Genomic DNA, 21,495 nt, shown 5'->3' with positions numbered 1-21,495 from the left:
CTCCATGGCCAGCTATGCTCATGCTCGTCAAGGCTCAGGGAGCCCTGGGAGTCAAGTGCTGCCACTCCCCCCCCCCCCGCCCCGTCCCCTCACCATGGTGCTTCACTGGGTTGTACATTCTGCCAAAAAGGGTGCGTGCTCTGCCCTGGGTCATAGGGTTAGTGTGTTTGGGAGCTCTCAGTAGCCCTGGTGTGGGAAGAGGAAGAAACATTACATTCTGGCCACTGGCCTGGGACCAACTGAATTGGAAGGAGAAAAACACCTGTTGGCAGGAGACAGAGCTTAACCCCTCCCCCAGAACACACAGATAAACCCCACAAAGAGAAGAAGCCTCCCTCCCTTCAGAGGTGCAGGCTTTCTCCCACTCCTTCCTTCAACAAACGCCCCAGCTCCTCTGGGCTGATCTCTGCCAACCTCCCAGAGCACACCATCAAGAGAAGAGAGAGAGGGTCACACACTGTCACCTGAGGAAACTAGGGGAGGGAGTGTGCAGAAGGAAGTTGTCGACTTGGCTGGATGGCAGGCCAGAGATGGTTTAGGACTGGTCGGACGAAGTCTGAAGAATGACTGAGCGCACTAGAGAGGACAGGGACAGCTGTCTAAGGCGGGAGGACTGTGATGTACTCCGGAGGCAGGGGGAGGGCAGGGGGAACACACTGCAGTGGTGCTGCGGCTGCTCTTACGCAGTGAACCATTAGGCCTTCTAAAGGCACCTGCTACCATCCCAAGAGCAACAGGATGCTGTAGGAAAGAGCTTCTAAACAAGTAGCATCTGGCCATATTCACCCAGCGAAGCTGCTTACTGTGTGACAGACGAGTGAGAAGGAACGGTGGCCACTGTTATAAATGCAACACTTGAGGAAGTGGCACTTATTGGCCCTTAGGTTTTTTGTTTTTGTTTGTTTGTTTGTTTGTTTTCCTTTTTGAGCCTATCATCCTTGAGCTGCCTTAACTATCTCTTCTACTGGAAGGCCTTCCCTTCCCTGACCTCATTTATAAGGTTGGGAGCTTTTTTTTTTTTTTGACACCCCCTACAGCCTACCATACTTGTGCACACTAAGTATCCCAAAAGTGTGAATGTATGTCACTTATCAAATTGAATGTGGGTCTGGCCTCAGAGACGGTCCTAATTTCTGTGCCTTTCCCTGTCCCCTCCAAGAATGGCCTTCCAGGGCGCAAGTTTTCCCAGGCACCAGACAGAAGCTTTTAGCTCGCTTTTTTTCTCCTCGGCCTGACTTCCTGCATGATCTCAGCCACCAGTGGCCGCCCCCCACCCCGGTCCTTTCCCCGCCCCCGTCTGGGATCTCCATCTGTAAAATGGATCTAGGCACAGTAGTTCTCGACAGAACTGACCCGCCAGCATCTGTGGAAGTCGTTGGCCCAGAGCCTGGCGCAGGCTAGGACGCCACCAGGCAGCGGGGGCCCTTCGTGTGGTGGAGGCCTCCCGGCTTCAGGGCCGGGAGCCCAGAAGAATTAGCCTGGAAGTTTTCCATGGCGGCAAAACTTTCTGGGGCTCATTCCCAGCCCGGCAAGGGGAGCCCCAGCCTTGATTTCTCCAGCAACTCCGCTGGGCGGAGCAGGGAAGCGGTGGGAGGACCGAGGACACTGGCGGGAGAATGTGCGGAATGTGCCAGGCACATCTACCTACCCCAGGAGAGGGTAGAGGAAAGGGGCAGGCCGAGGGGAGGGGCGAGGGGCGAGGCTCCCGACAGCCGGAGAAAACCTGTTTGTTCTCGGGCGGGTGGAGCCCAGTCCGTGCCTCCTCGCTTCCCCGCGCACTCCCCGCTGCGCCCCGCGCTCAGCGCCCACCGACCCGGCCTGGTAGGGTCTGGCGCTGCCCACCCGAGGGAGCCCGCGCACCACGTCCGCCCGACTCTCCGCCCGTCCCACAAGCCGGGCACCTGTACCAGGTAGGGTTGTTGAATCGCCATCCTAAGGACGCGGCCCTTCTGGGAGGCAGCAAGGGGCACCCAGTTTGTGTCTTCCTGGACAAAGCCAGGTCCTCAGTTTCCCTACCAATAATACATACCTCGCTCCAAGCATCCTTCTTGGGGTTCCTGTCTGGGAGACAGTGCCCTCGGTTTTCTGCTTTTCAACGTAAAGACACAGAGGAGCAGGGTGTCCAACAAAGACAAGGGGCTGCCTGGCTGGCCAAGTCCCTCTGTCCTAGTCATTTGTGGATAAGCGCAATTATTAGTAGACTACCAGCTAGGAGGGGGCAGGGTGAGCCTAGGGTTGGTGTGTTGCAAGAATCACAGAATCCCACATCCTTAGTAAAATGTGCCCATTTTGTAGATGAGAAAACTGAGATACAGAGGGAAGCTTACTCCAAGAATCCCCTCGCTGGCCTGGAGCCCGGGCGAAGGGACTTGATGGTGGTTTTGTGCTAGACATGTGCTGGCCATTGGGCGACCTCAGGGCTCAGAAGGGAGCTGCTCATACTCAGACAGAAGGCGCCGAATCAAGTGTCACTGTGCTGTTATCAGAGGGATCTGCCATGAACAGGCTCTGTGACTGGATTGTTTGTGCGGGGGCAGGGGGAGCCAAGAGCCTCGTCCTCTTTGGAACTGCATAGTGATACTTGGCCTCTGAGAAAAGCTGAAAACTCGGGCCCTCCTATCTGCTCTGCCACTTCCTTCCAAGCTGTGGCACCTGGCAGCTCCACTGGTCAAAGAGAGAAGCCTACCAGGCCCACGGTCCCCTCCAAGGCTGTGAAGGCTGTGAAGTTTGTTGGGAGTTGTGTTCCTCACAAGCCATTTGTACTGAGGCTTGGCATTCAGGCAGGAGAGGCCACCTGCTCTTGGTCTTGCCTTGCTCTCACGGCTCTTTGGATGTCTGGTCATGGTGCTTAGACTGGGCCAGGAAGCAGGTTTCCACACGGCTAAGGCTGAATAGTCGCGAGGGGCTCTGAATCAGAGAGCTGCAGTAGGAGGCTTAGGAAGTTCTTATCTTCCCCATGGCCTTAACTGGCTCATCTGAACAAACAGTGGCAGCTTGGGTGCCAACAGGTCTCCAGGGCACAGATGTGCATACCAGGTACAGCTTGCTGGAGGCCTTTGGAACATGTGCCCTTCATCTCTCCACCCTCAGCCCACTCACTACAAGATTGGGAGGAACAGTAGCACCTCGTCTGTCCTGCTCCCACGGACTCCCAGCTGGGGCTCTGCCCTCACTGCGCTGGAACTGTTGGAAGGTACCTAGGTCAAGGCCAGGCACACAGCAGGTGCTCAGAATCCACTCCTGTGCATCCTCTGGACACTCAGGAGTCAGTGGCCAAGGTGGGTCATGGCCACAGAGGGTGCTTTGGGAGTCGTCAAAGCATTCTTGGCGCAGCCCTAACCCTGGACCTGGGATGCAACTCCAGCTGGAAAGATGAGGAAGGTTCCCTGGAGGAGGGATAGGAGAGAAATCAGCCCTACATTTTGCAAAGAAGTCTTTAGAGGGACAGGCCGCTCTGGAAAAAGCTGCCGTTTGAATTGTAACAAGACAAAGTCCTCCCAACTTGAGGGTAGTGGTCCCAAGAGCAACGAGAACTTAGCATAGCCCTTCCTCAAACTGCTTTGAGCTCCCAGAGGCCTTTAAAGCCTTCTAAGCCTGGTAAGGGAGGGACTCGGGTTTCCCAGCACTCAGGAACTGGCTGAGGTAGGTATTGGCACCTGTTCCCTGAACTGTCTTCAGTTGTATGCCAAGAAAACACCCCCAATTCTGGCTTGATGCATTCTGAAAGCCAGAAGCCTGCCCTTCCTTCTCACTGAAGCCTCCATGTGTGTCTGATCCCTTTGGTTGAGATGTTGCTTCAAGCCTATATCGTTCCTGGTCACACGTAACACAAATTTGCCTTCGGCTTGTTGAGCCCTGAGGCCACCTTCATTCTAGCCCTAAGGTAACATGGGACAGGATCATTTCTGGGGGAGGGGAGGCTGCTTTCTAGGGCTCTGGTGATGGGGAAACTTCTCATGTTGCACTCCAGACTTTGGGCACTCATGGGTGGGACTGGACCTGGGTGCCTCCAACTTGTCCGGCTTCTTCCTCCCAAACTAAGCTCTACCTCACCTCTTGCTCCCATGAGCTTAGAGGAAGAAACTATCATCCTAGTTTAAAACTTTCCTTGTACCTGGCTGCTTAAATAAAAGGGAGGAAATCAAGGAAATAAGAGGTTGGGTGGCTGGGGCTGGAGAAATGGCTCAGAGGTTAGGAGCGCCACCTGCTCTTCCAAAGGTCCTGAGTTCAATTCCCAGCAACCACATGGTGGCTCACAACCATCTATAATGTGATCTTCTGTCCTGCAGGTGTACATGGAGGCAGAACACTGACGACTACTACTACTACTACTACTAGTAATAATAATAATAATAATAATAATAATAATAATAATAATAATAATAATAAATTGGGTGGCTTGCTCAGGTTTGTCCAAGTGGATGCTTGCTGAACTCATGTGGCCTCTGGGCCTTTCTCTTACCCATGGTGCTGTAAAGATGCCATCCTTTCTGACCACATCCCCTGCTGGGGTCAGTATGTTGGCTAGTTCATCCCCCTGATCTGCTGTCGGTCCCCTAGCACTCTGCCCTGGTCCTGGTATTAGCTGGTCCTCCACTGGCATAGCTGCTGTCAGTTCATTCTTCCCAAAGGGAAACTAAGACACGAAATGGAACCCTTTGCCTTTTCCTGTGGATCCATGTGGGAACATTTGGCAGGTCTTTTCGGCTCACTTTCCCTGCTCGAATGACCAAAGTCAAAGCACGTGGACAGGGAAGAGGGAGAGGAATCTGGGTAGAAAAGAGGCCCCGTCCATGACGTTCTGGAGAACAACCTGGGCTGATGTGCAGATTCAAACTTAGAGGTGAAGAGGCTGGAAGGGATCGGCAGCTTAAGCAGATGTCCATGGGGAATTTGCCTGCTGGAGAGACCTAGAGGCTGCTTTCAGAAACACTGTCTGGTCTTTTCCTGTGGACAGTGCTATTGTTTTTAAATTATTTGTATTATCTGTATTATCTGTAGGCCCGGCTAGCGGTCAATCAAGACACAGACATGTGTTATATTTTAAAATAGCCTCAGTTAACCTGGGGCAGGGCAGATATCAATCCTCTAAACTACCTCCCATGGTGGGGCAGGCATGGGATCCCTGCCTCAGTCCCATGCCATCTGCTTCCTATAACTTCTATCAAGCTACCTCCCATCCATAATCCCAAATACTTGTTAATGTTCTTTATCTGGCCTGGATTCTCCATCCACACCGCGGGCCATGTGCTTCTCCTCCAGCTACCCCATGGCGGCCTTCCTCTCTTCACTTCAGGTCTCTCTCCTTTCTCCTTTCTCCTCTTGAGGGTCTTTCTTCTTCCCAAAATTCCTCTCTCTCCTAGCCCCACAGATCTCCTTCTCCCTACCCAGGTGGGATGGCTTTTTATTAAACAAAAGGTAAGTCACAAAGACAACAAACAGGAATTAACATCAAAATACACCAGACCACCCCCCAACATGTTGCTCGCTTCTTTTGAGGGAGAGCTGGAAATGTGGGGAGTGGGTAGGTAGAACAGAAGGTAGGCAGTTCTTTACCTACTTGTTACTCTCTCCTTTGTAGCCCCTCTCCTTGCACAGCTGCCCTTGACGGTACTGCTGGTGGCCTCGGAGCGGAGGCTGTGGAGGTCTGGAGACACACCCTGGGTTCAGGGAAGACTTGGCCTCTGGGGCCAGTAGTGGCAAGCCCACGTTACTGGTGGTAGCTGTTGGTGGTCCCTGTCTTTGGATCCATCCCTGTGATGGTTGGCATAGAGCACCACTTTCTGCTGACTAAGTCGCTTTCCCAGAGAACTTGATGTGGCAGAGGGTTGCTATGGAGAGAGGAGGCACCAGGATAGGGCTAGCTGTTGAAAATGCTGACATCAGGCATTGCCTGGTTTAGCCTAGAAAGAACAAGAGAGAGAGAGAGAGAGAGAGAGAGAGAGAGAGAGAGAGAGAGAGAGAGAGAGAGAGAGAGAGAGAGAGAACACCACGAAACCCAAAAAGCAGACCTTGCTTCACCATTTCTGCCCGTGTGCACAGTCAGCTCCTACTCAGTCTTTCATAGGTTAGGACCTGATCCTTGGGCGCCTCCTTGGGAAATGCAGCGCTCTGGCAGGGCCCGCAGGGCCTGTCTCTATTCCTCTGACTCCTGTCTGTGTCCCCAGCACAGAGCCTGACAGGTAGCTTTCTATGGGTGTTTGTTGCAGAAAAAAAAAATGTGACCTTGGGCAAATGCATTCTCCTCTCTTGGCTTCCATATTCTTACCCCCAAACGAGGGTTTTGTCGAAGCAAGGGTGGAATGAAGGGGCCTTTGGATTTGAACAGGAAGGACAGGAAAGTACAAAGGAGGGTATAGAGGGCCCGGAGGGGAGAAGGCTGTAGAGAAAAGCATTTTGGGGTGCTAGAGGGGCTGCTGAGTAGTTCTTTTCATCCATAATAGAGGACCACTTGCAAGGACAAAAGCAGCTTTGGCCAAAGTTAGGAGCAAGGGGGGCTGAGTTCCTGTCACCACTGGTGCTCTGGAAAATGCTGAACAGTTATGAGGGCTTGGAAGGGCTACTCATGAAGGCTGGGGGTGGGAGGTTGGGGTGGGGATGGGTTCCAGGGTCCCCAGCCCCTTCTGACCTGATGCCCATCTGCAGATGGAGATAGCATCTCTCAACGACTAGGGCTGGCTTGAGACCTTGGCTCTTAGGTTGTAGAAATAACCGTCATGATGTGAAGCTGTGAGAGGGCAGAGGTAGCTAGGACTGTGGAGGCCTGTGGGTTCCTGTGGGCCTGGTGGTATAGCTGCAGAGGGAGCAATAAGCAGTAACAATGCAGACAGTTCTCAGGAGGAATTGCGGCCAAAATCTTGTTGGGAACATGATGGTTTCCACTATCCTCAACAGGCTGGCCTCACCGAGTTATCCCAGAGGCATCTCTAAGAGCTCTTCCCAGAAGCTCCAGGGGGTCCCGCAAGCCAAGACACTCCAGAAGTGGCCTGGTTTCTTCAAGTACTTCTTTGGATCCATTCCTCTGAGAGCCAGAGGATTCTAGGGTCTTGGGAACGGCATATAGCTAAGAGTGCCCCTTCCCCCTTGGGGTTTCAGTCCCCTACTCTGAGGGAATTGAAGGACCTGGCCTGCCTCAGACATCTTTCTCCCAAGATTCCTCTAGCACAGACGCCAAGAAGTCTAGAATCTGGGGTTTGGGGATGGGATGGCGGGAGGTGAAATCCCAGACTTTCATGCAGAAGTCATTTCCCTGGAAAGCACATTTACCAATGCCACCCCCTCCCCCACTTGCTTTTCCCTCTGCAACCTAAGTCTCTTCCAACTCCTTTTTTCCACGCAATATGCCTCCTTCCTGCTGCCTTGTTGGCCTGCAGGCGGGAGCCCCAGGGACTACAGCATCGCAGACAGGTCACAATACTCCTGCCAAAGGGGCCCAGCCTTCAATTCCTGGGACCTGTACACTGAAGAGCAGACTCAGGAACTCAGATGGGAGCCAGCTGCTGCTGCTGCTCAGCCTTTGCTCTGTCCAAGGTCTCTAAATCACTTGAGATTCTCCTCGCAGCCCCCCCTCTCCATCTCAGCACCTCCTGGACCAGTGACAGTAGTGTCTCTTCTAGCTCCTTACAGATGGAAAGCAACCCGTCTGCTGAGACTCCAGAATGCCCAGGGTTACAAAACCTGGCTGTGGGAGGCTGCTTCCCAAATGGAACATTTCATCCTTCCAGTCCTTTTGGCCTAGAGAATCAAGTTGGCAGGTTGAGTACTAGCTTAGGTCAGCCTGAGTCCAAACTTTGTAGGCCAAGTGCATTCCTTGAAAAAAGATTGGACTAGCACAGCTAAGCATTCTGATGTGAGTGGAGAGTAGAGGCTGTTGTTTCTTGAGTTTTAGCATATTTCAGCCAATTGTACTCCTGACAATGGCCCAGACTTAGAGCCCAGTGCCTGACACCCTGGCAAACCCAGTGTGCCTGCTCATCATTGCACTTCCCTCTACAGCCACTAGAGGGAGACTGCAACAGCCAGGACTTTCACAACTATACTGGTTACATAGTGAGCTTAAAATTTAAAAGCTTTGCTTCTTTCTCACTGCCAGTTAATCTTTACCTGGCATCTAGCACCAACCTCAGGACAATTGCAGAGCCCATATGTCCCCCTACCACCCAGACTTGGAGAAGGCAACCAATCTGCCCTTTCCTCTCATCTAAGCCCTTGCCAGAGCAATCCAGTGCCAGGGGCTCTTCATTGGGTGGATGGGTATCTGAACAGCACCCAAGGAGTACCACAACCACAAGCCCATTTATTTCCCTGGGGTTCCCGGCTCTAGACTAGAGCACCAAGGAGGCTGGGCTTGATCAGAAGGAGGCTAGCTCCTTAGACAGCCCACCTGGCAATCTTTCCTTTTCTCCCATGCTTTCCTATTCCTCTGTGTTTAGTACAGTATGACTGGGCTGTTTCCCTGAGCCAGAGAGGAGTGGGAAATGAGATCTTTTGTGGGAGGTGCCTCCCAGAGGTAATCAAGTGTGCATGTGTGGAGGGTGTGGGTGTGAGAGCTGTATGTGCTTTGTGTGTGTATGTGTCTGTGGTGTGTGTGTGTGTGGGGGGGGTGTATATAAATGACAGATATGTGGTATATGTGGGTATTGTGTGGTGGGTATGTGGAAAATGTGTGTGTATAGTGTGTGTGTGTGTGTGTGTGTGTGTGTGTGTGTAGGGTATGTGTGTATGCATGTGTGTATGGTGTGTGTGGTTTGTGATGTGTGGATGGTGGATGGTATGTGTATATATGTGCTGGGTGTGTGGAGCTTTTGGGTGTGTAGTGTGTGTGTGTGTGTGTGTGTGTGTGTGTGTGTGTGTGTGGAGGGTATGGTCTCTGGAGTGTTTGTTGTGTGAGGTATGTGTCATATGGTGTGGTGTGAGAGCGATGTGTGGTATGTGGTGTGTGTGCTATATGCACGGTGTGTGGGGGCTGAGGGGTTTGTATGTATGTACGGTGGGTATGGGAAATGTGTGTATGTTTGTGTCTGTGTGTGTGGTGTGTACATAGTGAGTGTGTCTGTGTGGATGGTACGTGTGTTCTGTGTATATATAGGTGGTTGTATGTGGTTTGTGCAGTGTGTATGTGTTGGAGGTATGTAGTAGGTGTGTGTGGTGTGCAGGTGAGGGAGAGAGGTGTGTGTGTGTGGTATGTGTGTGGTGTGTGTATATCTGTGCTATATTTGTTGTGGTTTATATATAGTTAGGTGTGATGTGCTATGTATATATGTGAAATGTATAGTACATATGGTGTGTGTATGTGTGTGTTGTGTGTATGTGTGGGGAGGGGTGTGTGTTGCATGTATGGTGTATGTTTGTGGTGGGTATGTGTGCTTTGTATCTAGACATGGATGGTATGTGTGTGTAATGTGTAGTCTTTGTGGTGTGTGGTGCATGTGTGTATGAGGATCTAGAGAGAGAGAGAATAAACTTTTTCTCTGAGTTAGTTTTAGAGGCAAAACAAGGCTTTGTGGAGCAAAAGGCTGCTCCTGTTTTCATGTTTTTTCACATTGTGACACTGTGTGCTAATCTAGGCACTCTGTGTGTGCTTTCCTTTGACTCCACTCTGATGGCCTATCAGGAAACCAGGCCATAGTGGTCTGAGAAAACAGGATCTTTGTGGCTCCCTCATTGGCTTCTTGTTTCTGTCTGTCTAATCAGGCCAAGGGCTTCTTTCCCAGAGGTTGCCTGGCAGCCTTGAGAAGCCACAGTCATAAGGTGAGAGGGGGGAAGAAACTTCCTGCCCATTGCTGCTTTGAGACCATCTGAATGTAGGAAGGACTGCCCCCCGACCCCGTCTCCTTCCCCCAGGAAGGCCAGGGGTCTTCCTTGTAGTGTTCTCTTTGTGTTTCTCAGCCTAACCTGCCTCAGGAGACACATCCAGGTAAGACTTTTACAGCCAGTTAGCAAGAGGAGAGGTATTGTGATGTCAGCCTATGTGCAGTGAGGCTTCAGGGGGACATCATAAAGGACATATCTCAGTTAAGCTACCTGTTCCCTGGTGCCACAGACCAAGTCCCAAGAGGTGTTATTTGGCAATTCCCAAAGAGCCGCAAGTCATCCCCTATCAAGGTAAGGTAGAAAAGGCTCTCTGATTAGAGATGGGCCTCTAGGGGCCCTTCAGGAGGTGGCAACATCCACCAGAATTCCTGTGGAGTGGAAAATTCCAGACAGGGCACATGGTGTAACTTGAGGGTGCCCCGCCAGGAGACAGCCCACTTGGCCTGCTCTACTTCACAAATGGGGAGAGGAACAGAGGTGTAAGAGGCTTAACTTGGGCCCAGTCTGGCTGTCAGGTGTGATGGGACCACGTGGCCCAAGTACCCAGAAAATGAGACGGGTACATGGGGAAGCAGCTAGGCATGGGTCCCTGGGAACGTGCAGGGGCCTCTGTATGTCTGTACTCTGGAAGTTTCCCTGAATGGTTTTATATGTGGTTTTGTGCGTTTGCCACTTGTGTGTGTTTGCCCTTGGACGCCAAAAGAGGACAACAGATCCTCTGCAGCTGTAGTTTCAGACAGTTATGAGCCTTCCAATGTGGGTAATAGGAACCAAACCCAGGTCCAAGAGCAGTGTTCTTAACCCCTGCAGCTCACACCACATAGCCTTTAGGGGAATCACACTGGTAATTTCAGCAACTAGGCTAGGCTAGGCTGAGGGATTGTGGGGTTGGCCCCTGGCTGAAGTCTCCTCCCTTCAGCAATGGGAGTTGGCACCAGCAGTTTAAGTGCCTGGCTTTCGAGGACAAAGCAGAGGTGGCCAGCAGTGGATGTGCCTATGTCACCTAGATTTCATCAGTTTGATGCCAGGAAGTTTGAAGCCCTCAAACCTAGGCTTCTCTGTGAGGCAGCCACTGCCCCCCTCAGCTCACTTTGCTCACAGTGACATGAGGTTGAAAATATGCTCCCTACCCATGGGTTGCAGGTGGGATTCTGGGTATCAGTATCCAATCTCTGGTGTGAGTGTGAAGGTGGTCATATGGTTCCGACTCTATGATGCAGGCCAGCCTTGTTAGTACTCCGGCAAGGACCCTCTAGCATCATGCCAGGTATTGCAGGCTGCCTTAGAGGTGGGTGGGACACAGAAGAATAAGGAGGTTTGAAGACAAACCCAGGGACTTCTTCCAGCAATAATTACTGTCCTAAAAGAACTGGGAGAGCAGGACAGACTTAGACTAGACTGCTCCAAGGGAAAGTTCTGGAGCAACGGGCTTACCCTTAACGATGTTGACACCTACAAATGTGTCGTCTTAAAAGACGCCTCAGTTCACCTTCCCACCACCAGCACATACATTCTTAAATGTAAAACTGTTTCTCTAGTAGTTTTCTTGGTAGCAGTCTAGTCCAAGGAGGACACTGGGACAGAGGAAGAGCCTTTAAAGGTGTGAGCTTTGGTGGGGTGGACTGACAAATGGGGTTTATGCCTCTCTGCCACGCAGAGGGCCTGCATCTTCCTCAGCTTTGTCACCCTCTCTGCTCCACTGCTTTGGCTGAGACCAGGGTCACTTCTGACCCACCCCACCCCACCCCATGTCCCCCAGCAGCCCCATCCAGTAGCACTCACAGACCCATAGCCCACTAGGCAGTGTTAGTACTTGATTTTAGACATCTACTCAGGGGTCCCTGTGGCTTCTAAGCCTGGGGGGAAACTTGTGGTCTGTTGACCTGGCTCTTCCAGTGAGCTGCCCTGGTCTTTAGTCTGCTTTAGCAGTGATGTTTTTCTTTGCCGGTTCTCAATAGAGGTTCTCAAATAACCCAGGCTGGACTTGAACTTGCTGTGTAGCTAAGGATGATCTTGTACGTCTGCCTCCACCTCCCCTGTATTGAAATTGACCACATCCCAAGTTCTGTGGTGGTGAGGATGGAACTTAGGGCCTTGAGGATGCTCAAGTGGTGATCCCGCTGAGCTATACTCCCAGGCCCTTTCAGGCTCCCTGTCTTATTGAAAAGGGGACTGGACTGAGAGGGAAAGAGGCCGATGCGGAAGCAGCAGCCCTACTTCTTTTCTGGCACACATCTTGCTCCTTTGCCCTGGGGAGTTGCAAGTGTCTCTCTGCTTCTGGCGCTCTGCACATGGACGAGTTGCCTTGATTTGAGAAGTGGCTTATTTGGTTCTGATGTATTAGGAAACTTCTCGACAACATGGCCATTGGACCTATTAAGGAGACACTGACAAGTTCTGGGTTTAGTGCAGGGCCTAGCATAGATGTGGCTGCTAATAGTGGGCGTGAGCTTCATGGGTTGCCCAGTTCCTATGTGGAAACCAGTGACCACAGTCCTTGAGGCCTTACAGAAAACAAATTAAGACAGCAAAAATGGCCTGGTAAAATTTGACCAGCAAGTGGGCATTTGCTTTCAGGAAAAGAGGTGAGGGACTGTCCAAGGCTTACTACACATTTGATAGCACCAAAAACTCCAGGGACTGAGGGGGCTCAGGCTTTACTGGTCTGCCTCCAGGCCCTGATGGTACCCACGCATTCTGGCTCATGGGGTCACTGCACATGCTGCCTGGATGCAGACAGTTGGGTTGATGCAAGCAGAAGAACAGAACTCTGATGTGGCAGCTGCGATGCCATGATGAGGTGCCATTCCTGGCATGTAGAAGGTTCAGCCTGCCTGGACTGCTCAGTTGGTGCAGTTTATGGGAGAGTGGGCTCTTGCTGACGTGGCTACTTTACTTTGGTCTTGGCCTCCTTCCCTTCTCGTTTTAGTGGCCCCTGACTTGCACGGAAACATATCCAGGTCCTGCCAGCTGGCACCATTACTGAGCGGGTCAGAGACTATCCCCGGAGGGATCCTGGGGGTAGCAGACCCCACGGAGGAAGGTTTTTCTGCTTTAGCACAGCCAGGGCCTTGCTTTCTGTCATGTCCACACCTCTGAACCTCCCAGGCTCTCTTCAGGTCTGAAGGATGAGCTAAGCTGTAGTTATTAAGGGCAACATCCAAACCCACACTCTGGGCCTTTCCCCTTCCTCAGCAAGGAGAGCAGAGGATCAGCCCTCATGCTCCACCCTCAGCCTCTCTGTCAGTCAGAGAGGAGGGAAGGAGGGAGAATAGAGCACAAGGAACCTGATGCTGAGGCCACCCCTTAACACTGGGTCCCCGTGAGGAAACAGGCTGAGGAGCCAACCTCAAATAGGGCTACAAATACCCACTTTTCTATGTACTAATTGGAGAACACTGTCTTTCCTCCAGCAAACAGATCGAAAGTCACCACAACTTGGCTTGTGTCCTACTACCCAGTGATATTTCCTGATGTCACAGCAGTCCAGAAAGGTAGATAAATTCACTCTCATCTTACAGGTGATAAAACTGAGGCAGCCCGAGAGATTAACTGGTTTGCCCAAGGTCTGACAGCTACTAAGGTATGAGAAAGGTGGTCCAGTCCTAAAGCAGCTGGCTCCCCGAGCCCTGGCCCCTACCTCTAAGCCACCCGCCTCCTCCTGAAGGTGCTTTGCCTGAGATGTGTTGTAATCCTGCTGGGGCCTCCTTACTACCAGATCGCGTCCCCAGCATCATTACATTAGCACTCTCTGGGCTCTGACCTTAAGAACTGACTAGGGCACACAGTTCTACACTGCCCACAAGTTTCATATTCTCCAGGCAAGCAGCCATGCCTATACCGGTGGGCGTGGCGCCCAGCGGTGGAATGGGACTTGGTTCCCTGGCCTCTCCCCTACACTGGGAGTGCCACTGACTCCTGAGCCCTGACACCTGAAGGGAAATCTGCATGCTCTTGCTGTGCTAGCATCACACCTCTGTGACTTCATTTTTCTGTTATGATGTAGCGCCTGAGGCTAGGTACCTTCAGGAGGAAAGATACTCATTTAGTTCTGGAGACTCAAGGGCACGGGGTAGCATCGGCTTCGTTCTGGTGAGGATCTCATGGCTGGTGGTGTCACTGGGGCAGGCAGGGGAACCGGTGCGTGTGAGAGTGAACTGAAGTGGTGAAGTGGGAAGCCAGGGAGGAAGCAGAGCTGGGCCAGACTTGCTTTTTAGTAACAAACACTCATGAAAACGAACTAGTTTCTCTCAAGACATTAATTCCATTAATACAACAGTTTGCCCAACGATCTGCTTACCTTCCATCCAGCCTTACTTTGGGTGAGGGGGTAGGGGTGGGTATGGCTGTGGATGTGTGAACGAAGGAGGTGAGTATGGATGTACGTGTTTGTACTTGTTCATATGCATCTGTGGAAGTCAGAGGTCACTAGTGGGGGTCCTTATCACTGTTCGCCTTATTTTATAAGACAGGGTCTCACTGAACCTGGAGCTCACCAATTTGGCTAGACTGGCTGGCCAGCAAGCCTCGGGCATCCTCCTGCCTTTGCCTTTCCAGTGCTAGGAGGCTAAGGGTGCGTTACCGTGCCCAGCACTGACTGAGCCTCTTCCCATCCCCCCAACTTCACTTCTTAAACCTCCCACTACCTCTTCATATTGCCATATGGGGACCGAGCTTCCAAACAAGAGCCTTTAGGGGAAGAACTACCTCCAACTCTCATGGTGACCCACAAGCCATGGTTATGCTCATATTGACAAATCTGTCTTTGTCTTTGTCCCCAGGAGCCTAGTGAACCCACAAATAACAGAATTGAAAGAAACATCATGAGTGTTGCAGCATTAGGAGGTAATGGAAAAGGTGAGCCTGCTGCTATGCCTGCCTGGGTTATCCCAGGCAAACCCTAGAGGGACAGGGACACTGTCCAGGGAGCTAAAGGATGACCTCATAATGGGGTGTGGTGGCTGACAAGGACCCTGGACTAGGGGCTGGAGTTTCCTGTCTAAGGCTCTTATCCTTGCCCCTGCCAGGGAAGCCTTTACCACCCGGCGAAGAGGAACGCAAAAACGTTCTAAAACAGATGAAAGTCCGAACAGTACTGAAGGGCGACAAGAGCTGGATTATCAAACGTGAAGACTCGAATGACCATGCAATGTAAGTCCAGGAGGCAAGGTCAGAAGGGAAGGCAGCAACAGCAGGGGCATGGGACCTAACCCTTCCCAGGGATGCTGACGACACCTCACCATTTAGAGCTAGGTCAGGCTGTGTGTTGACTGGCCAGCCAGGTGCCAGTGAAAACTGAACATGGCTACAAATACCACAGTCCTAGGTGCTGTCAAGTGGGTGAGGAGAGGGGAAGGTGAGGTGCAGTGGTGGGACCACAGGGTAACAAGTGGTGAGGAGCAGGGGACCCATGATCTTTAGTGCCTGTCTTTCTGCAGAAAGCCGTCTTCAAATCAGAACCGCACCACATCCTGCTCATCTGTTGGACAGGTATCCAGTGCCAGGTAAGAGGTGGTACCTAGCTGACCCTTAAGTGGACCTCAGGGACTCTTCTGCTGCAAGAAGGGGTGGACATCACATAGGGAACACATAGGGCGCCATCTCCAAGAATCTGCTCCCTGCTAAAAACAGGCTCTATAGGAATAATATGATGGGGCCGGAGCACTCACATTGCTGAACGGGAGTATCCACTGAGTCCTTGTCCTCTTGCCAGCTCCTTGAAGGGGCCCTTATTGCCTGCCTTGAGCCTGAGATTGCTGCCCCCTTAGCTACTCCTAGCATGCTCTCTCTGGTGCCCTCCGTTCTTCTGAGCCCCATCTGTTGTTGACAAGCGGCAGGTCCCAGCACTCAGAAACCAGTGTTTTCCAGTTGTTGACCAAGCCTGAGGCCTACCTTTAGGTTTCACACTTCCATTGCCATGTGGGATGAGAGTTGCCCCAAGAGCCAGAGGAGGAGACATTCTAGAGGAGTGCGGAGGGAAGGCCACTGCGCTTCACCTTCATCACTTCAGCTCCAGGTTGAGGTTACCCAGGGCTCTGACCAAAGGACTTGCAGCCTGATCTGGGAGAGAACAGGCAGAGTTCTCTTTCAAATGCCCTGGTACCTAGCAGGTCAGAAACTGTGGGCACTCTGCAGGTGAACTTTGTCCAACAATAGAGCACGCATACCTGGCTATGCTGGGCGTGGCTGGGCAGGAGTTAGCCATGGTGGTATTTCTGAGAGAGCTGAAGGAGAGATGGGGGAGCAGAGTGGGCACTTGACCACTGTGCTGGGACACCCACCAGCTGTTGTACTTGGGAGCAGGATGAAGGAAGGTGCATGAGATCAGTAGTAAGGCCATGATTCCCTGGATGTCTCCTTTTCTTTCAGCACATCTCCAAACACAAAGGCTCCCGCTGGTTACATCATCCGGTAAGTAACTTCAAGACCCGACCTGCATCCTGGTACCTCTAGGGACACACCCAGACTTCTCAATACTTTCTGGTGTCTCTTGTAGGGGAGTGTTCACTAGAACAATCGACAGCTCTTCTCACTCTCAGCAGCGCTTCTCCAAGGCCAATGGAGCTCCAAGAAGGTACCTCCTTAAAGTGCTGGCCAGATGCTCAATAGGAAGGTTGGGAGAGCCTGCTCCAGAGCTAAGTCCGAGAGACGGTTATCCAGGGAGTGAAGTAATGCTCTGCCCGCCTCTGTCCACTGACTAGGGACCGAAGCTGGGAGGGGAGCCCTCGCCCAGGGGGAGGGGCTCTGGACAGAGATGTGAATTGTGCCCACATTTCCTAGTGCCCACACATCTTTATTTTACTTAGCGCTTGTTCCTCTGGTCTCACAACTGGCACTTTGCACTTGCTGAGGGTATTAAGCCGTGTGCTTTAGTTCACCTTTCCAGTACACCAAGGTAGCATGTTACCTTAAACACATTGGTATCAGTCAAAAGGGGGTCTCTATTAGTCAAAGGAAGGGACTCTATTGTAGAAGAGAGGAATGAGAGCCCAAGCTGTTTCCTTGTCACTCAGCTGGGTCTGCCCAATGAAGAAAGTCTCCCAGTGCCCCCTGTCCTAGCTCTCCGGGGCTGTATGGGTAAACCTAGAGGCCAGAAGGGACCTGTGCTTGGGCAGATGGGAATATCTTGCTCTTCCAGTGCTTCTGGGCTGCCGGGAGCAGCTAAATCTGGTCCTCCTCATCAGACCTTTGGATATAAAATGACTACAGAAGCTTATAAGAAATTGTGAGTATACAGTGATCCCAGAACTGAACCTGCTGAGGACGGGGTGGGGGTGGGGGTGGCACACTTACCTCTGAGCACAACCTGGGGAGAGCTAGTCCTAGTGCCTTGACAACCCCTGCCACTTACAGATGTGGCCTGGAGCAGAAGATGACAAAGCTCTAGAAAATTGAATGGCCATGCCCAATACACTTCTTAGCGGAGGCAAAGCAGAGACTGTTGGAAGCTTCTGGAAGGAGTCCATGGGTCTAGAGAATGGACCATGAGCCATGGCCATGGGGGCTGCTGCTCACTTTTTTCCTAGATGAACCCCTCTCCCCCTTCAGGTCTCAGGTTCTTGTGCTGTGCTGGGCTCAGCTAAGCGGTGCTTTGGGCCATGTTTCTTAGGATGTCATTTTGTGGGCATTTTGTGTCTAAAGCTGAACTTCCCTTGAGGTTCTTTCTAAGAGCCCCTATGCTGGGAGGGGACCTCTAGACAGATGTCTGGACTGGGCTGGGCTGGAACTTCCCAGGAGTCCACATCTTTATACAGCTTATTTCTTGCTCCCATCATTCCTGTTTCCTGGAACCGCTGCCAGCTGTTTCTAGGGAAGTAGTAAGACTGCAATTGGCTTCTGGGAGACAGAAAGCAGGAGAAAGGAGTGCTGGCTTTTAAGACGTAGGCTAAGGCTCGGTGTTGCAACAGCAATATATGTTAGTGGCATTGACAATCAAGAAGTGAAGATGTTGAGGGCGGTGGCCTGTAGCATGAAACAAGAAGGGCTCTGGAGGAAGCAGAGCCATTGGTGCCTCTCTCCCCGACAGGGCGCCGTACAACATCAAGAGCAGCTCTACATCAGGGACCGAGGAAGAGGAAGGACGATTCACCTCAGATGAGCAGAAGCGGCGGTAATGCTGTCCTTTATGGGCAGAGCAGGGGCCAGAGTCCTCACAGGCTGCTGAAAAGAATTATACCAGCCAGAGTACAAAATGCATAACACAGACTATAAGGACAGCCCATGGTGTGTGGATACAGGCGTCATTGCAAACATCTAGCAACTGTCTCTCAGTGCTGGTGCAGCGCAGGAGATCCTTCTGAGAACCTTCTAGGGGTAGAAGCCAGGAGACACAAGTCCATGGAAAAGTCATGTAGCATCATGACAGCCCTTCACTGAAGGCCCTGGAAGGCTGACAGTTCTGTGCAAAAAGAGCACAGTTGCTTGAGGCCTGGAATCCGGATAGTGCAGGGCCAGAGAGGAAAGAGGAAGCTCTTGAGGTGCTTCATAGTGAATAGCATTCTGCCACCTGCTTAGGTGTGTGCACTTAGGCATATCAGCAGAATGGTGGCCAGGCTCAGTCAGTCATGGAGTGTAGCAGCACCTACTTGCCTAAGTTGGGAGAGTCAATGAAGTAACATGAGAAGGCTAGCGTCCTGGGCAGGGCTGGACACATGTCCCATGCACCACGAGTAAGGATCTTTCCTGCACTATCTGTCACTCCTTTGAATAATTCTTAGTGCTACCCTGGCTTACCCTTCTCAACTCCCTGGTGGTACTCCCGAGGTGGCCAGTGAACATCCCAGGCTAGACTGACAGAGAGGCTATTTGACACCCACAAATGCCCCCACCTCATACTGTCCCAGGTCTCAGGCTGCCAGCAGTATTCTGAAGAAGACAGCCCCACGGGAACACTCCTACGTCCTCTCGGCAGCTAAGAAGACTGGGTGAGTTGTCCAGGAATGAGGCCCAGCGGGCCTGGGCCTGCCTTGGCCACTACTAACTCCATGATCTGAGATCTTCTCCTCTGCTTGGGGCTTCAGCTTTCTTCTGACTGGTAAAGGAATGAGCTGAGTACCCCCAAGGGCGGTTTGACCTTCTTAGGGGTCTCCAATGCACGTCTCAGAAAGATAAGCAGAAAAAAGTAGCTAAGGGCCTGAGAATAGGAGAGGCTTAGGACCCTCTTGGGAGAGGGGTAAGATGGCACCTGCTTTTTCCAACATGTCCCTATTCTGCTTCCTTTTTAGCAGTCCTACCCAAGAGCTGCAGAGCCCGTTTATTGCAAAAAGGTAAATATCACCCAGGCAGCACGCCTCCTCCTGCCATCACGTGGGCAGGGCAGAGTTGTGTGACACCACTCAGGCGTTTCTCTGGACGGCAGTTCAACACCTGAGTGACTGGTGGCACATGCATCCCTTTTAGACAGTTTTGTGCAATTAGGAGTTGGGCTGAGCAAATACAGCTTGTGGGCAAAGTTCTTACATTTGCTTAGGGCTGATGGGGCTTTGGGAGATGTCCACACCCCTTCCACAAGCTGGTAGGCACTAGGAAGCATCCTTCCCATCCTCTTGCTCTTGCCCTTGCCCTGCACTGTGCTCTTCTGTCACTGGAGAAAGTCCATGGGAGCTGGCTGATGCTACCGATTGGATGCAAAGGAGATGACTTCAGGAGGGAAGGATCTTATTATTTTATTTAGGTCAAGTTCTGTGGGATGAAAATGTTGCATAGAGGATGGAGGAGAAGCTTATGTGAAGCTGGATCTTAAGGGGTGTGGCCGTTAGTTGGGTGGACATCAAAGACCTTCCAGATACGGTGGCATACATAATAAGCCGGAGGTGGGAAGTCAGCAAGGAACCAGCATTCCAGCTGTTCCAGACCAGGGCCCAGAGGCCAGCGTGTGGTGCTGTGTTGAATGATCGTAGCCAACTAAAATGCAGTAATCAGTGAGGGCTTGGGGAGTGGTGTAGACAAAGTTACAGAGAATAGTGTACTCTGAGCAAGGTGCCACCAACTGAGTGGCTTTAAACCTCAGAAATGGAGGCCAGAAGTCTAAAATTGAGCTGTTGGCAGGGTTGGGACAAATTGTATTCGCTTCACTCCAGTCCAGGCCGCTATCTTCACTCACATGGACATTTCTTTGTGTGTGGGTCCATTGGATCCAGAGCCTGCCCTAAGTTAGCATGACCTCATCTTATCCTGCTTACATCTAAGAACGTATTTGTAAATGACGTCAGATTCACGGGTTCCAGGGAACATTCCAATGGCTTTAGTCACCCACTTCATCTGGACACTTCCAGGAAGCACCATGGTAGCAGGGAAGACCACAAGTGCCATTTTTCTCACCCACAGGATTTACCTGGTGGATGAGGACGTGCCTCCTGAGAAAAAACAGCAGCCTCTTGCTCTGACAAGACCCACTCCTAGGTTAAGCAGGTAATCCGTCACTCACCTTAGCTGTGAGAGACTGGCCGCTGCGGCGGTGGCTTTCAGTTGTTAAGCCTGCACCTGGCAGATCTCTAACTTGGCCAAGTTCACGCTACCTAGGAGACAGACCTGTTGTCTCCAGCACGCCTTTGCTTTGCTTTTCCAGTATGGATAAAGAGAGAACAGACGTGCCTCAGGCGATCCGAATTGAGTGTGTGCCTAATGTGCCTAGTCCTGGTCCATCCGGAAGGCAGGAACCCAGGTGGGTGGCAAGAACCAGCTCTGGACCATGAGCTGGTGACACATTTTCTCTTAGCTGAGTGGGTTTGGCAACCAGGGAGGGTCTAGCAGTGGGTGACAGTGCAGGGCTGTCTTAAGTTCTGGCCACCTCACTGCAGCTGCGGGTGTGCTTTGCCCTCATGTGTAAGCCCTGTGCATCCAGGCAGTTCCTGCCAGGCTCCTCTTCTCTGCAGATGGTGCTCCCTCAGGGCCTCCTTGTACTTTGCACTGAATGGTGCTTCGTCTGACAGGGAGTGCAGCTTTCAGCCTGGATTGAGTCTTTGGTTAAGCATATATATATGGCACCCTGGAATATCCCTTGAAGCCAGAAGGGAAAGACGGTACAGGGCCCCCACTGTCCGTTCAGGGTACAGACTGAGGGACAGAGTTAGGCAACGAGGTTTAGCCTTCCATGGGCTCTGATCTACGGTGGGGACTGCCTGCCTCCCTGCTTTCAGGCTGCTGTCTCTCATGCCTGGGTGGCCTTTCTGAAATGTCAGACTGACCATGTCAAACCCTTCGCTGCCACTTCAAGGCCATCATGCAGCTGCCTCTTATCAGGCACATGTGCTAGAATGCACCATTGTTGTCTGACAGTGGCCTTGAGTCAGTTCTGGGTGGGAGACTGCTGTAACCTACCACAGGCCTTCCTCTGAGGCCTACAGGTCAGTGGCTTGAGCCAATATGGAGAAGGCTTAAGAGGTGAGGACAGGTGAGGACAAGAAGGGGGAGGCAGATGGGTCTGGAAACCGCACTGCAGGGATGCACCAGAGGGAGGGAGAAGGCCCTTGGGTGCTGACACAGAAGGAAAGAGGAAGTTTCTCCCCCAGAAACTCTCCAGTCTCTCCTTTGGCCTGCAGCTTAAAAAATGAGGAGATCGTCCGTTTGCAGATCGCAACCCCAAGAGCAGAACTCTGCCTGGTGGCACCAGACCTGGAAGCCCCGAGGTACTGGAACCTCCTTGCTGCCCTGTTTCTCCTTACACCTTTCTCAAGATGAGAG

At 52.0% G+C, this 21,495-nt stretch overlaps 1 protein-coding gene across 6 annotated transcripts in view; it reads left to right on the top strand.

Annotated features, from left to right (window-relative positions):
* The first annotated feature begins 1,724 nt into the window (after window positions 1–1,724).
* Window positions 1,725–21,495, top strand: part of ZNF185 (zinc finger protein 185 with LIM domain) — a 46,178-nt gene continuing 26,407 nt past the window's right edge. For 2 of the 6 annotated variants that reach the window (XM_084790966.1, XM_084790963.1), the window contains exons 1-13: window positions 1,726–1,910; window positions 14,595–14,670; window positions 14,841–14,964; window positions 15,252–15,317; window positions 16,183–16,224; window positions 16,310–16,387; window positions 16,952–17,038; window positions 17,840–17,923; window positions 18,657–18,737; window positions 19,038–19,079; window positions 20,140–20,223; window positions 20,381–20,476; window positions 21,354–21,440. In XM_084790966.1, coding sequence (XP_084647092.1) covers window positions 14,637–14,670; window positions 14,841–14,964; window positions 15,252–15,317; window positions 16,183–16,224; window positions 16,310–16,387; window positions 16,952–17,038; window positions 17,840–17,923; window positions 18,657–18,737; window positions 19,038–19,079; window positions 20,140–20,223; window positions 20,381–20,476; window positions 21,354–21,440 — 905 coding nt within the window. In that variant the 5' untranslated portion in view covers window positions 1,726–1,910; window positions 14,595–14,636. Of the gene's footprint in view, window positions 1,911–13,226; window positions 13,308–14,594; window positions 14,671–14,840; window positions 14,965–15,251; window positions 15,318–16,182; window positions 16,225–16,309; window positions 16,388–16,951; window positions 17,039–17,839; window positions 17,924–18,656; window positions 18,738–19,037; window positions 19,080–20,139; window positions 20,224–20,380; window positions 20,477–21,353; window positions 21,441–21,495 lie in introns of all 6 variants that reach the window. The other 4 variants (XM_084790968.1, XM_084790967.1, XM_084790964.1 and 1 more) reach the window with 4 other exon arrangements.

This window comes from Acomys minous (assembly GCF_964271855.1).
Source record: "Acomys minous genome assembly, chromosome: 7".
Classification (NCBI taxonomy): Eukaryota; Metazoa; Chordata; class Mammalia; order Rodentia; family Muridae; genus Acomys; species Acomys minous.
The sequence above is the reverse complement of the archived record's forward strand: the minus strand, read 5'-3'. Positions and strand labels throughout refer to the sequence as shown.